The 14,236-nt window shown below is 35.3% G+C and overlaps 1 protein-coding gene across 1 annotated transcript; it reads left to right on the top strand.

The window, feature by feature from the left end:
• Positions 1–2,636: 2,636 nt before the first annotated feature.
• On the top strand, positions 2,637–13,494 carry LOC110940249. The gene is made up of 10 exons (XM_022181800.2): positions 2,637–2,973; positions 3,097–4,627; positions 5,211–6,509; positions 8,219–8,532; positions 8,628–10,069; positions 11,179–11,566; positions 12,141–12,303; positions 12,388–12,491; positions 12,880–12,971; positions 13,071–13,494. The coding sequence occupies exons 1-10, from the start codon at positions 2,723–2,725 to the stop codon at positions 13,145–13,147; spliced, it is 5,661 nt and encodes a 1,886-aa protein (XP_022037492.1). The 5' UTR covers positions 2,637–2,722; the 3' UTR covers positions 13,148–13,494.
• Positions 13,495–14,236: the final 742 nt, after the last annotated feature.

Below are 14,236 nucleotides of genomic sequence, written 5' to 3'. Positions count from 1 at the left end.
CCACCCATAAATCATAATATTATTTTTATCAATAGTAAATTGCCAAAATCGTCCCTTAGGTTTAGGCCTGTTTGCTAGTTTCATCCAAAATGATTTTTTTTTTGCCAAACAACCCTTCACATTTGGCATTTTTCTGCCAGTTTCATCCAAACCACTAATTAGTTTACTTTTTATGTTAAGTCGAAGGATATTTGGATGAAACTGGCAAATATAAAACCTCAGAGACGATTTTGGCAATTTACTAAAACTCTTTTTAATTTCTTTTATTTAATTAATTTTGTCACATATATATAAAACAGAATATACATGCTGTTTTTTATAAAAAAAATTAATAGTTTTGTCACATAATTTTTATAAATTTTCATCCAAACCACTAACTCAGTTTATTTTTTCTATTAAGGTGAAGGATGTTTTAAATTTTATAAATTTTCCAGTTTTTTATATAGATTAGTTTTATAAAGAGAAAACGATATATAAAATAAATATCAATGGTGTGCAGCATATAACAATCGTATTTAATCAAGTGTAGAGATAGAAAAAAAATTGTAAAACGTTACATATTTTTAAATGTGTTGAGCACATAAGAAATATGTTGGCAGAATAAAATATTTATCTAATTAAGATTATGAGGGTAACTAACTAATATTTATTCCGAGTGGTTTGAGGAAAGAAACTTTTGGTTCATGGCATTATACTTACTATTCGGTGGGTAATTTTAAAGTTTGGTAACGATACGTTGTTTGATGTGGGGGGGGGGGATGCCTTCTGTTTTTTGTTAGGAGCGAATTTAAAATAGTAAAAGATGAATTACAAACTTGGTAAATATGATTACTAGCATTTTAGTTTAATAAAATTTAGAGGTTGAAGTAGATTTTATTTTTATAAAACTGATGTACATAAAAAATTGATAATTTATTTTTGTCTTTCTTTATAAAATTTAAAAGATCATTCACCTTAATAGAAAAATAACTGAGTTAGTGGTTGGATGAAAATTTATAAAAATTATGTGACAAAACTATTATTTTTTTTATAAGAACTGCATGTATATTTTGTTTTATATATATGTGACAAAATTAATTAAATAAAAGAAATTAAAAAGAATTTAAGTAAATTTTCAAAATCGTTCTTAAGGTTTTATATTTGTCAGTTTCATACAAATATCTTTCAATTTAACAGAAGTAAACTAACTAAATAGTTTGAAAGAAAAACTTGAGTAAATTGCCATTTTAGTCCCCGAGTTTTGTCCAAATTTGCTATTTTAGTCCAAATAGTTTTTTTTTGCCTCTGGGTCCCTGACTTTTCCCTTTTGTTGCCATTTTGATCACATACACTAACTCCATCCAAAAACTCCATTTTTAACCAGGGGTATTTTGGGGATTTTCATTTTAAATGTTTTCAATTGTCATTTTGATCCAATTCCAAAAAATCAAAAAAATCCCAAAAAATTCTAAAAAAATTCTAAACTGACACCGTTTCAACGCGAACCGTTTTGACCCGAAAAAATCTAAAAAATTCCACAAAATTTCGAGCTGAACCGTTTCGAGCTGAACCGTTTCGACGCGAACCGTTTCGACCCGTACCGTTTCGAGCTGAACCGTTTCGACGCGAACCGTTTCGAGCCGAACCGTTTCGAGCCGAACCGTTTCGAGCCGAACCGTTTCGAGCCGAACCGTTTCGAGCCGAACCGTTTCGACGCGAACCGTTTCGACGCGAACCGTTTCGACCCGTACCGTTTCGAGCTGAACCGTTTCGACGCGAACCGTTTCGACCCGTACCGTTTCGAGCCGAACCGTTTCGAGCCGAACCGTTTCGACGCGAACCGTTTCGACCCGTACCGTTTCGAGCCGAACCGTTTCGAGCTGAACCGTTTCGACGCGAACCGTTTCGAGCTGAACCGTTTCGACGCGAACCGTTTCGTGCCGAACCGTTTCGACGCGAACCGTTTCGACCCGTACCGTTTCGACGCGAACCGTTTCGACCCGTACCGTTTCGAGCTGAACCGTTTCGACGCGAACCTCAAAACGGTACGGGTCGAAACGGTTCAGCTAGAAACGGTTCGGTTCGAAACGGTTCGCGTCGAAACGGTTCAGCTCGAAACGGTACGGGTCGAAACGGTTCGCGTCGAAACGGTTCGGGTCGAAACGGTACGGGTCGAAACGGTTCGGGTCGAAACGGTACGGGTCGAAACGGTTCACGTCGAAACTGTTCAGCTCGAAACGGTTCGGGTTCGAAACGGTTCGCGCCGAAACGGATTTTTTATATTTTTTTTTAGATTTTTTGTGATTTTTTTGAATTTTTATTATTTTTTAGAATTTTTTGGAATTTTTTTTGATTTTTTGGAATTGGATCAAAATGGCAATTGAAAACATTTAAAATGAAAATCCCCAAAATACCCCTGGTTAAAGATGGAGTTTTTGGATGGAGTTAGCGTATGTGATCAAAATGGCAACAAAAGGGAAAAGTCAGGGACTCAGAGGCAAAAAAAACTATTTGAACTAAAATGACAAATTTGAATAAAACTCAGAGACTAAAATGGCAATTTACTCCAAAAAAAAAAAAAAAAAAAAAAAAAAAAAAAGAAAAAAACTTTTATCAATCTTATTGCTCATAGCCCAGGTCCCGGTTTTTTTTTTTCGTTTCCCTAATCGTATACTTCCGCCTCTTTTATTATTTTTCCGCCTTAACTCAAAACAATCCCTAATTCTGAAGAGCTTCTTCAACAATGGCGGATTACCAGTCGCCGCGAGCAGAAACCAGCAGCACAACTTCAATGAAGAGGAAGAAGAAGCGAAAGCTTCCTGACTCGGAGATAAAGCATGAGGAAAAGGCTTCCAAATCATCTCGTAACATTCACTTTAATGATTCTGCAAACAAACCACTCCACACAATGGAACTTCTAGAAGATTCATCTCCTCCTTGGATTAATTTGCAGCTACTTTTGTCACTTCAGAATAAGAACATAGATGCTCAAAAGTAACCCTCTTTATTTCATCATTTTCACACTTTTTTTTTGCTCAAGTTATTAATGATTGTTTATAAACCCTAAATGGAATTGTTCAATGTTTCTAAACCCTAGATTTTATGTTTTATTTGCAGGAAAGTGGAACTGGCATATGATTATGTGAAGTTGAGGCTTAATCAAGTAGAAGATGAGTCAACTCAGTCTTCTGAGGTTGTTAGCTTTGAAAGGGTAATTATTTTTCTCAACAATTGGGTCCAGTCAACATTAATATCTTCAGAGAAAAAGATTAAGGTGGATCAGTTAGGTGTAAGTGGGTCTTGTTTGGATTATAGATGCTGGAAAGTTTTCAAGTTTTGTCTAGAAGAAGACACAAAACTACGCCTTTCGATGAGTTTTTATCGGGATATTTTAAAAGTTATTAATTGTATTGTCAAGAACACGGAAGTAAAGGATTTTAACGATGAAGAGTTAGCGTTGTATGATACGGTTCTTGATTGCGTTTCGTCGGTTTTCGTATCACACGGGGGTGTTTTGAATGAGAATTTGGATTTATGGGTTTCGCTTGTTGGTACGGTTGTTGAGCTGGTTTTGAAAGTTATTACCGAAAAGCGTGAAGATACCAGGTCGAGCGTAATCATCTTGAATTTGACATGTTTAGTTCTTGAGCCGTTCGCCAAGTTCTTGAGGCTTCATCCTAGTAAGAAAAGCGGTTTTCATGATTTTGTCGATAGACTTTTAGAACCTTTGTTGTACTTGCTGCATGTGACACACGAATCTGTTATTAACACTAATCATGTTTGGGTTCGTAAATTGTTGAAGCTAAACGAAGAAGTTTTGTGTCAAGGGTTATTTCACTCGTCACATATTGACGGTTTTCTGAGCTTACAGAGCTTAACAAAGTATAAACTTTCTGACGATGGAAAGCAGAAAGATTCAAAAACGGTAATTAAAAGTTATCACCGACACTTGTTCGATAAATTAGGAAGAATACTTGCGGAGAAGAAAGCTTTTGCATTGTTCGGTGTAGGAGAGCTTTTTCGCTTGTACGTTCGTTGTATCAAAAGGCAAGAGAGTGTAGATGTCACCGAAGGTCGTTCAGAGCAAAGTCAACGTGTATCGGCTTTAAGTTCGGAGATTCGGAAGTCGCTATTCGATTTCTTTGTTCAAGTTACGGAACCCTTTTTAGGCGATATTGATACGTACCTTAAAGACGGAATGGAGTTAGGCTCTGTGTTAGAAGACGTTAACTGCACGCTAAAGTCCGTTAATTCGGTTCTTATCAGTTTAATCGAAGAGGAAGTATACGTAAGGGTGGATGACACATCTGAAGGGGCCTGTGGTAATTTCTTGAAACTGATTTGTGATAAAATAACGCTGCTCGCTTCTAAATTAGGTCAAATAGTGCCGTTGACTTTTGATGTTAATAACGGGAAACGTAAGGAGGTGGTGGAGATGGCAGCCAAAGAACTTGTTTTATGCGTAAACAATTTACTGAAAATTGATTATGACGTTCTTGGGAGTGATCTGGAAAGTTTATGGCTTTTGATTTTTACGTATGGGACCCTTGGACACGCTTTGACCGATATGCAGGATACATCGTCGGTTATTTCGGAAATCATTCGTCTCGGATGCCATGTGGTTAACCTTTACAGTGACCTTCGTCAGGTTAGTAAAATATTCTTTGATTTGAGACTAATACTTTATTTGAGACATGGAATCACTGTCAACATATATAACCTTATGTGAATCTTGTCTTGATAAAAAAATGTGTAATTTTATGTCGTTATGTGAACTTTTATTTGCATGTTCAAATCGGCGAAATATTCATCTTTCTATTATAGGTATTCTAGTTAGAGGTGGCTAGTTTGATCAGTTTGTGGGTAAATGGGTCGGTTCCGGTTCTACTATTTCTCAAAGGTCAAAATGTTAAATAATAAACAATTAAACTAGCTAAATTGTAAACGGTTTGAACGGGTCGAAAGTCTTTAAAGAGTATAGAAAGTGCATAAACGTCAATCCTTAAAAAGAAATAGATTATCATCTCTTTAGTATACTTTTTGTTTATATTTAACGCAAATTGTTTAAAGCTCAATAAAAGAAAATAAAGGGTTTACGGGTTGGTCCGACCTGACATAACCCATTTTGATCCATACTAAAAGGTCATCTGTTTTGATACTGTCTTGTTACCCAACACATTCATTTTTTTACCTCCAATTCGAATCAATGCTAACAAGTTCATATTCGATAGGTGGGTACTTCTGTTTTTGCACTCTGTAAAGCAATCAGGCGTTCGGTATCATCCGCAAGAGACATCGAAGTTGATCATCCAGAATCTTTTAGATCATCTTTATATCATGAATCATGGACAAATTCCGTGAGACTGATATTATGCTCGCCAGAGTTACGGCTTTCTATTCATAATGCTATAAAATCTATACCCGAAGGGCAAGTAAGTTTGTGTATTCAAGAATTAACTACCGATCTCTCTTCATCCCTTGAATGGATGAAGGGTAATCTAGGAAATTCATGTCAAGGTTTTAAAGCAGAGGTTCTTGGTAGTGGTTTATCGGAAGTCTATGCGTTAATTTTGGATTCGTTAATGGTCACTTCTGGTAATAGTAGTCTTGTTGGAGTTTCTTTAAACGATTTAATGACGGTTATTCGACCTATTCTGAGTGTTTTGATTTCACAACAAGAGGACGGAGTTCACAAGTTTCTGTCGGAGGTTTCTGAATGCAAAGCTGAAACGGCTTCCTCTCATTGGATTTTTGTTTTCTTTTTTCGTCTTTATTTGTCTTCCCGAAGCTTATACCGCCAGGCTGTCAGTCTCGCACCACCTACTACGTCTAAAAAGATGTCGGAAGTGATGCGAGATACCTTCACAGCGTATTCCGGAAACGAATGGTTAGAAAAAACCGAAAAGGATGACGGCTATTTTTCTTGGATTTCCGAATCTCCGGTTTCGCTTCTTTTTGTTATAGAAGCAATTTCCGATGTTTATGATAAAGAAAATGTGGCGGATATGGATATTTCTCCTTTAACGTATGTGATGAATGCTATGGTTATTCAAAGGCTTGTTGACTTAAACCGGCTGGTCAACTCGTACGAGTTTGTGATCATGAGAAGTGAAAACGAAGATGGTATTAACGATAAACAAAATAAACGGTTGCAAAAACGCCTTTCGAAGTTAACAGAAGAGGCAACGGGACTTGTAAACGTTATGACGGGACACTTTTCTTTATTGAAAAAGTGCGAACTTGATTATCCAAACGATATTGTGGTTGCTTCCATAGATAAGAAGTCATTGCCTTGTGCATTTTGGTGCATTGTCTGCCAAAATATCGATATTTGGAGTATGCATGCGGCTAAGAAGAAATTGAAGATGTTTCTCTCGATTCTTCTTCAAAGTTCGCTTCCATATGCAAGCAATAGTTTCAAGAAATTTGGAGAGTGTAACAATGCTGTTAAAGCTTTGAACTTGAAGACGGTCACGGGTCGGGAGATATCGTTCGAGCTTCTCAGCAATACAATGTTATATGAGGAAAAAGTAAGATGGTATTGTAAACCCTCAGCTTTTTAACACACACACACACATATATAGGATTAGGTTCAAGAGTGAACACTAGTGTATTTGCGAACTGAGAACTAATCCTGCTATACACGTGTGTAAATCAATGGCCAGGATTTGATGATGAAATACACTAGTGTATTTTACGATTTGATGATGAAATCACAGCCATACACGTGTGTATATCAGTGGGCAGGATTTGTTCACTCAGTTCGCAAATACACTAGTTTTCACTCTAGAACCCCACCCTATATATATAAAATACAAATGGGTCATAACATACTAAACGTGAGAAGTGATGGAATTTTTTGTTTTGGGAATTTTTTTTATCCATCAACTTAAGCATGATGTTTAGTTGAAAAATGTAAAAAATATATTTCGGGTATTTACTCTAGTAGAGTAATTATGTGCAATTACGCTAGAGTGATTACATAATTACTCTACCGCTATAAATACACAATTTTTTTTAGATTTTGGGACCAAAATACGTGCTTGACAAGATGAGAAAAAAAATTTCAAAAAAAAAAAAAATCCCCCTTTACTTCTCACGTTTAGTATGTTAAGCTCATTTGTACGATAACCTCACCCTATATATATAGTGAAAGTGTAAAATACAATATTCCTTAATGTACGATACATAGGATATGAAATTACGCATGTTATAAAACTCAAAACCCTAATCACGCATGTTGAAAAATCATAACCATGCGTGATTATGGTTTTTCAACATGCGTGATTTATGGTTTTTCAACATTCGTGATTAGGGTTTTTAGTCTTATAACATGCGTAATTTCATATTGTACCATCGTATGTTAAGGAATATTGTACGTTAACCTTCCCCTATATATATATATATATATATATATATATATATATATATATATATATATATATATATATATATATATAAAATATGTTGCTACATTAATAATAGAGGTAGCAATACGGGTAGGCAGGTTAGGTAAGGGGTCAAATGTTTCATGGTTAAAACGAGTTGTTTTAGTCCATCTCTTTAACTTTTAAAAAAGTTAATGTGTTATCTGTACATAAAATTATAATCCGAAACACTGGATAAAACTATTTGGAAGGTTTGTATCATGATAAATAGACAGCGGGGACTTTTATCCCGTTTGACCCGTTTCGCTTTTAGCTTGCGTTCAGTTTGACCATGATCTGTTAGTGACAAAACAAAACACAAATCTACTCATCCACAATTAAATGGATCATGTATGTCATTAGGGGTAATAGCGACCACTATAGCGTGCGTCGTAGCGTTGCAGGGTTTTGGCGCTATTCCATGGTTAGCGACTAAATAGCGTGAAAATAGTGAATTTTTTTTTTATTTGAATTTCGTTCATTTTTTTAGAAAATAGCAATCTTCACTATTTTAGGGTATTTTTAGCACTTTTATTCCTGAAATAGCGTATTTTAACAATTTATACATGATAATAGCACTTTTTTTTAATTTCTACCCCTTTATCGCTAAACATGAAATAGCGGGCGTTATTTCGTTGCTATCGCTACGTAGCATATTTATAGGTAGCGTGACACTATCGTCCGCTATTCTCTATTGACAACTAAGAAATGGATTAAAGTCTCCAAACTCTGGTTACTTTTTTATTTCCTCATCAGTCTCAGTATTTGAATAATAACCGAATCTCATATTTTCACATGGTTTTTGTAATTAGTTTGTTTGGAAGCATATGGCATCAAGTTTTTGTAAGTTCCTGAAGGAGTTGGTGTCACCATTATTTTGTAACGGAGTCGATATTGAATTGCAAGCACATCCTAACTGGCCCGACGTGTTGAGTTCTCTCAAAAACCGGTCAGTTGTTTCAAGTAATATCAAGAAAGTTGGCAGTGAGCAAGAAGTTGATCCATCGGTTGAGAAGATATATACAGTCTGCGAAGCTTCATTCGATTTTCTCTCTTGGATGCCAAAACAATGTATAAGTTCCAAATCATTCTCTCTATATGCAACGTGTATATTAAACCTTGAAAGGTAACTCCTCTTTCTTACAATATGTGAAAAGACACTTCTACCCTTCTAACTTGTATTCAAGTCACATATCTAACATGCTCTTTTTTTTGTTCAAGGTTTATAGTTGGCGCTTTATTAGGTGATAATGATGATCGTTCATCGCATGACCATTATAAGCTCTTACGGCTCTTTCTTTGCTGCCGAAGAACACTAAAAAACTTAATGGTTACGTATTGTGAAAATAATATCGAATCCAGTCAAAACTCACTTGGGGCCATACACTTTGACGGCAAGTTTCCTGCTTTATGGCTTTTAGAGTCGTTACACTCGGTGCAACATGTGTTTTCAAAAGACGAAAACACCCATGTGAACGATCTGATGTTTTCGCTCATGGATTACACATCATATGTGTTTTTGACACTCACCAAGGGTAGTTTTGTCCATGCAAGTCATCATCTTATATCCTCTAGGAAACCGTTCCAGCAGAAAACCGAACCCACATTTGATCAAGAAGATAGTGTTGACGCAAGCAACTTTGTGATACATGTAGCCGAGGCGTTAAAAGATCACGCACAAACCATGCTTACTGATAAAAGCGAAAAAACTTCTAGAAGCCGTCTTCTGAAGCTTTCTTCTATTATCGCTTGCTTTCAGGGATTTTTGTGGGGCCTCTCATCTTCTCTATGCCACATGGACGCACGTAATATTAATTTAAAAGCCATATTTTTAAGAAGAGAGTTTAAGCCCATTGACAAACTGAAACTCTGCATCGATACATTCACAACTTTTGTACAGAAGTTTTTGTGTGAGTTGGTTCTGCAAGACGATAAGCTACTTGAAGCTTCTAGAAGGTTCCATATAGAAGACGTGAATATGGGCTCGGTGCATATAAGCAACGTCCTTGTTAACAAACTTTTAGCCGGAGAAAACCTTGAAGAAGCGTATTTCTTCCGACAGCTATTTATCGCATATTCCACCGTTCTCAAGTTGAATTTACAAACGAAAACTTCATTGTCAACAAATTTGGTTAATATATTTATAGGAATGGCAGAATTTTTGTTATTGGAGTACTCAAACAAGCCAGAAACACCGCCAGAGTTTACGTTCGTGTTCTTAGATGGGATTGGGAAGTTTCTAGAAGAACTGGCGAATCATCTTAGTTCAACGAATCCTACTTTGTCCACAAACGTTTACGAAAAGTTGGTTAATTTGCACTTGAAGGCTCTCGGGAAATGTATTTCGTTACAACAAAAACGAGCTACTTTGGAATCTCATGAGACTGAAAGTACAAAGACGGTGAATGATCCTGAATTTGCGTATTCTAGCTTAGATGATTTCAAAAGCAGGTTAAGGTTGTCGTTTAAGGTTTATGTCAGCAAACCATCGGAGTTGTACGTATCTTCCGCAGTGCAGTCTATTAAAAAAGCCCTGATTGGGCTGCAGGAAGGCTGCATGGCGAACTATCAAATACGTACCGGAAGTTCGGGTGGTGGGAACGTTACTTCAGTTGTTGCAGCTGGAATTGATTGTTTAGATGTCGTTCTTGAAGCCATTACTGGTAAAATGTTATTAGTTGGTTAAAATATGTGGCAAAATGGGCGGGTCAATTTTTTTTGGTATGGGTTAGGTAACTTTTAAAAAATTATTATATATGTAATTTGTTGACTACATCGCTACAGTAACTATGACTTTTGTTTTTTTTAACCTCACCCCTCTCAACTTTTAACATTGACAGTACACCCCTCAACTTTTTAATAATTTTGTAAAATGTCATTTTTGACCCCCTTGAGTTTTACATGCTTTTTTTTATGTGCGTGTCGGTATGAATTCAGGTTGGTTTACGTTTCGACGTAATTTTTGTATTTTTTCAAAAATGAGTCATGTCAAATATAATACGTATTTCATTAAACGGTATAAATTCGAGTTGCTTTACGTTTCATGAGTCATGTCAAATGTGATACGTTTTAGTGCTTATTTATATTGACGTTTTCAGCTTGTCTACGTTTTGGCGTTTATGTACGTGTCGGTATATATGCAAGTTGTTTATGTTTCGACGTAATGACATTTTGACCCCCTAGAGTTCTATGTGTTTTTATGTACGTTTCGGTATAAATTCAAGTTGGTTTACGTTTTGATGTAATTTATATCGAAAATGAGTCATGTCCAATATAATATGTTTTGTGCTTATTTTTTATGGACGTTTTCAATTGGTAATTTGGTATACGTTTGATCGATAAGCAATTACAAAAATTTCAGTATGCTCAGATTACGTTAAAAAACCGACCCCGCAACGCAGGGAAATCAATTCTAGTTAACTTAAAAAAATAAGATTTAGTGTGTCAATTTATTATTAGCAAAAAATATATTCTATATTTTTTTTTTTTTTGGGAAAAATGATTTAGGAGGTTATATGCTTTAAAAATACACCTTGGACGCCTTTCGACCCTTTTAACGTATTTGACCTGTTTCCTTCAGCCTTTAAGAGAATAAAACAAAACTTAAATTGACCCTTTATATAAATGGGCAGATTTTCCCAGAACCTGGATGGCTTGTCGTGTTTAAACGGGTTTCATTTTCTGTTTATCTTGACCTGTGTATATTAATGAGAATTAAATGATAATATATTCTAGTTCTAATGTTAACTGATGATTACTGTTCTTTTAATAGGGCGAAAGGGCCTGAGCACGGTCAAAACAGATATCTTGGGTTCCGTGTGTTGCCTCTTCAACATAATATATCATTTACAAAGCCCACAAATCTTCTACAAACACCCCGTTTCTACTACGCATAACCGTGTGGATCCTGATCCAGGATCTGTTGTGCTTATGTGTATTGAAGTACTTACAAAAGTGTCGGGAAAACATGCGCTTTATCAAATGGATGCATGCCATGTGGCACAAGCGCTTAGTATTCCATCTACACTTTTCCAAAATATTTTCCAGCTCACAACCTCTAAAGATACGAGTGACGACAAGCTTCTAGATCGACAGTATTCGATTGAATTATATGCGGCGTGTTGCAGGATGCTGTACACTTTTCTCAGGCATCACAAAAGGTTATAAAATATCATCTTGTCAAATACAACTACAAAGCTTATATTATTTGAATACATATATCTAACCTTTTGATTAAAATGGTTTAGGAGGTTCTATGCGTTATACACGTTGAACGACTTCTAACCATTTTCTTTTAATAATGGAAAAATTACAAGTTTTGTTCTTTATCTTTATACCACTTTTCAGGCGGTGTCCTTTTTAACGAATGTTGACAGGCAATGTCCTTTACTAGGTATTTTGTTGCAAGTTTAGTCCTTTACACCCAACAATTAACAGGGTTTTTTAACTGGGTTGGGTGTAAAGGACTAAACTTGCAACAAAATACCTAGTAAAGGACACTGCCTGTCAACATTCGTTAAAAAGGACACCGCCTGAAAAGTGGTATAAAGATAAAGGACAAAATTTGTAATTTTTCCTTTATAATAATTTAATCTAAAATTGTAATGCGTACCGGTTGACTCATTAGGGACAAAACATTGCCCGAATAGACCCGTATATAAAGTAAATGGGCTAGAATTGCTTATGAGCACGTGTAGCCAATTGAATCGTATTAATTAAGGTTGCAACTTGCAGGGAAAGTGTTCAGCACATTGCACTACTTCAAGCTTCTGTTTCTGTTCTTCTTCATTGTTTGGAAATGGTAAACAAAGCGGAAACCGTACAAGAAAGCTATTTGGTATGGGGACTACAAGAGGGCGTAAAATGTGGTGCGTTCCTCAGAAGAATTTACGAAGAGGTTTGTTAAATACGTAATTTGTAAATATTTAATGACTCCTTGTAAATCAAGATATTCTTTTCAAGATTATAATTTCTATTGCAGATACGACAACAGAAAGATGTTATTGGGCAGGATCGTCGCCTGTTTTTATCAAGTTACATAGTGGTGTATTCAGGATATGGTCCTCTGAAAGCTGGCATCCGGAGGTTAGTTTTGTAATTTTAGCCCCGAACTATCTAATTTTTACAGCATTACCGACAGGTCAATTAAGGTTACGTTCCCAACTCTGATCAAAAGCCTAAAATTTAACAAAAAAATTAGCCTACAAAACCTCTCAAAAAATTTTATTCAGAAGTTAATTATTATTCAACTAATATTCATGTAATAATATTTGTCACACCAATTATTTACAATTTTATAAAAAAACTGGGCAAATTTGTTTTGGGTCAATCCAACATGACCGTAGAAAAATAATCCATGCCTTGATCCGTATTAATGGTTTTAACATGTTTGTGCTCGATTTTTGGGTTTCGCTTATGTGCACTCTTAATTGTATAATCGTATTGACAATACCTTGATGAAAACTTATTACAGGGAGATAGATGAAGCTTTGAGACCAGGTGTTTATGCTCTAATAGATGCTTGCTCACCCGATGATCTACAATACCTTCATACTGTTTTAGGAGGTAATAATTAATAATCATCTACAATATTCGTGGATAATTAAGGGAGAATTATAAGTTCGTAAATAATAACCGTACATCTGTCATCTGTTTGTATTTCAGAGGGTCCTTGCAGAAACACTTTAGCAAATCTTCAACATGATTACAAAATAAATTTCCAGTATGAAGGAAAGGTGTAACCAAATGGTATCTTTTTACACCCGTGCTACGTTTATTAATCTCAAAATTCAACCCGGTTTGTGGCTTATTGTATTTTGGCAAGACGACGTTTTCTCCCCCCACCAGTAGAACTCGTTAACCCGTGAAGACATGGGATGCTGAGTGTTCTGATGCAAATCTACAAGTTTTTCCTGGTTTCTACAGAACATTTTGTATCAGAATTTTGAATTTTGTAGGGATATTTATGCACATCTAAATTCATTTTTGATTAGGTTTGTTTCGCTTAGGTCAATGACCCGTGTTTAGTGTTTTGCCAATAGATTATTTTGGTTTTTAAATACTAGAAGATTGTTACTTTTGACCCAAATTAGAAAATGTTCCATAAGACCTAAATTATATGTATCTTCATAATCTTTAGCAAAACTTACTATATAAATGTACTAGTACACATTTTTCCTAAACCTTTACAAGAAAGTGATTTTTTAGAGGTTTGTTTCATTTTGTTTTGGTTTGGTTTGATGTATGCTTTTCAACATGTTTTCAGTAAAGGTACTATTTTCTAACACATCACCAATTTATGACATGACTATTTTTTTTTTTTTATCTTTTTTCATTATTGTTAGTATTTTTATAAAAAAAAACCAGAGGGTTTTTTTATAAAGATTTTTAACACTATATGCAATTGTACGAATACAAAAATGCATCTTACTCGCTCCTTAACATTTGATCAATCGGTTTCTTCGGTGACATTCTTCTCTTAGGCGTAGAGATCACTGTTACAGCTAAGTTATAAGATATGTTCTTGTCTCGTATCACTAGTATTGACAGTCACCAAGTGACTCTAGTTACCAATGTTCTAAAGTTTACTTTTACGAGTTTATTATAATTTTTTTGCATGGTAAGAGGATGATATTAATTATGGCGAGTGTTGATTTTATAGAGAAAACGATAAAACAAAAATATGTTGGATATCTGGCGATCGATTCACAACACGTCCACGTTCGACTTAGAGGTATAAATTCAACAAATTTTGTACTATTAAACGTATCCATTGTGTTTTGTTTATACACATTCCCAAAACTTATTTCCACATAAAACTTCTATTATAA

Source organism: Helianthus annuus, chromosome 17 (assembly GCF_002127325.2).
Source record: "Helianthus annuus cultivar XRQ/B chromosome 17, HanXRQr2.0-SUNRISE, whole genome shotgun sequence".
NCBI lineage: Eukaryota > Viridiplantae > Streptophyta > Magnoliopsida > Asterales > Asteraceae > Helianthus > Helianthus annuus.
Note: the sequence above shows the minus strand (reverse complement) of the source record. Positions and strands in the feature narration are given on the sequence as shown.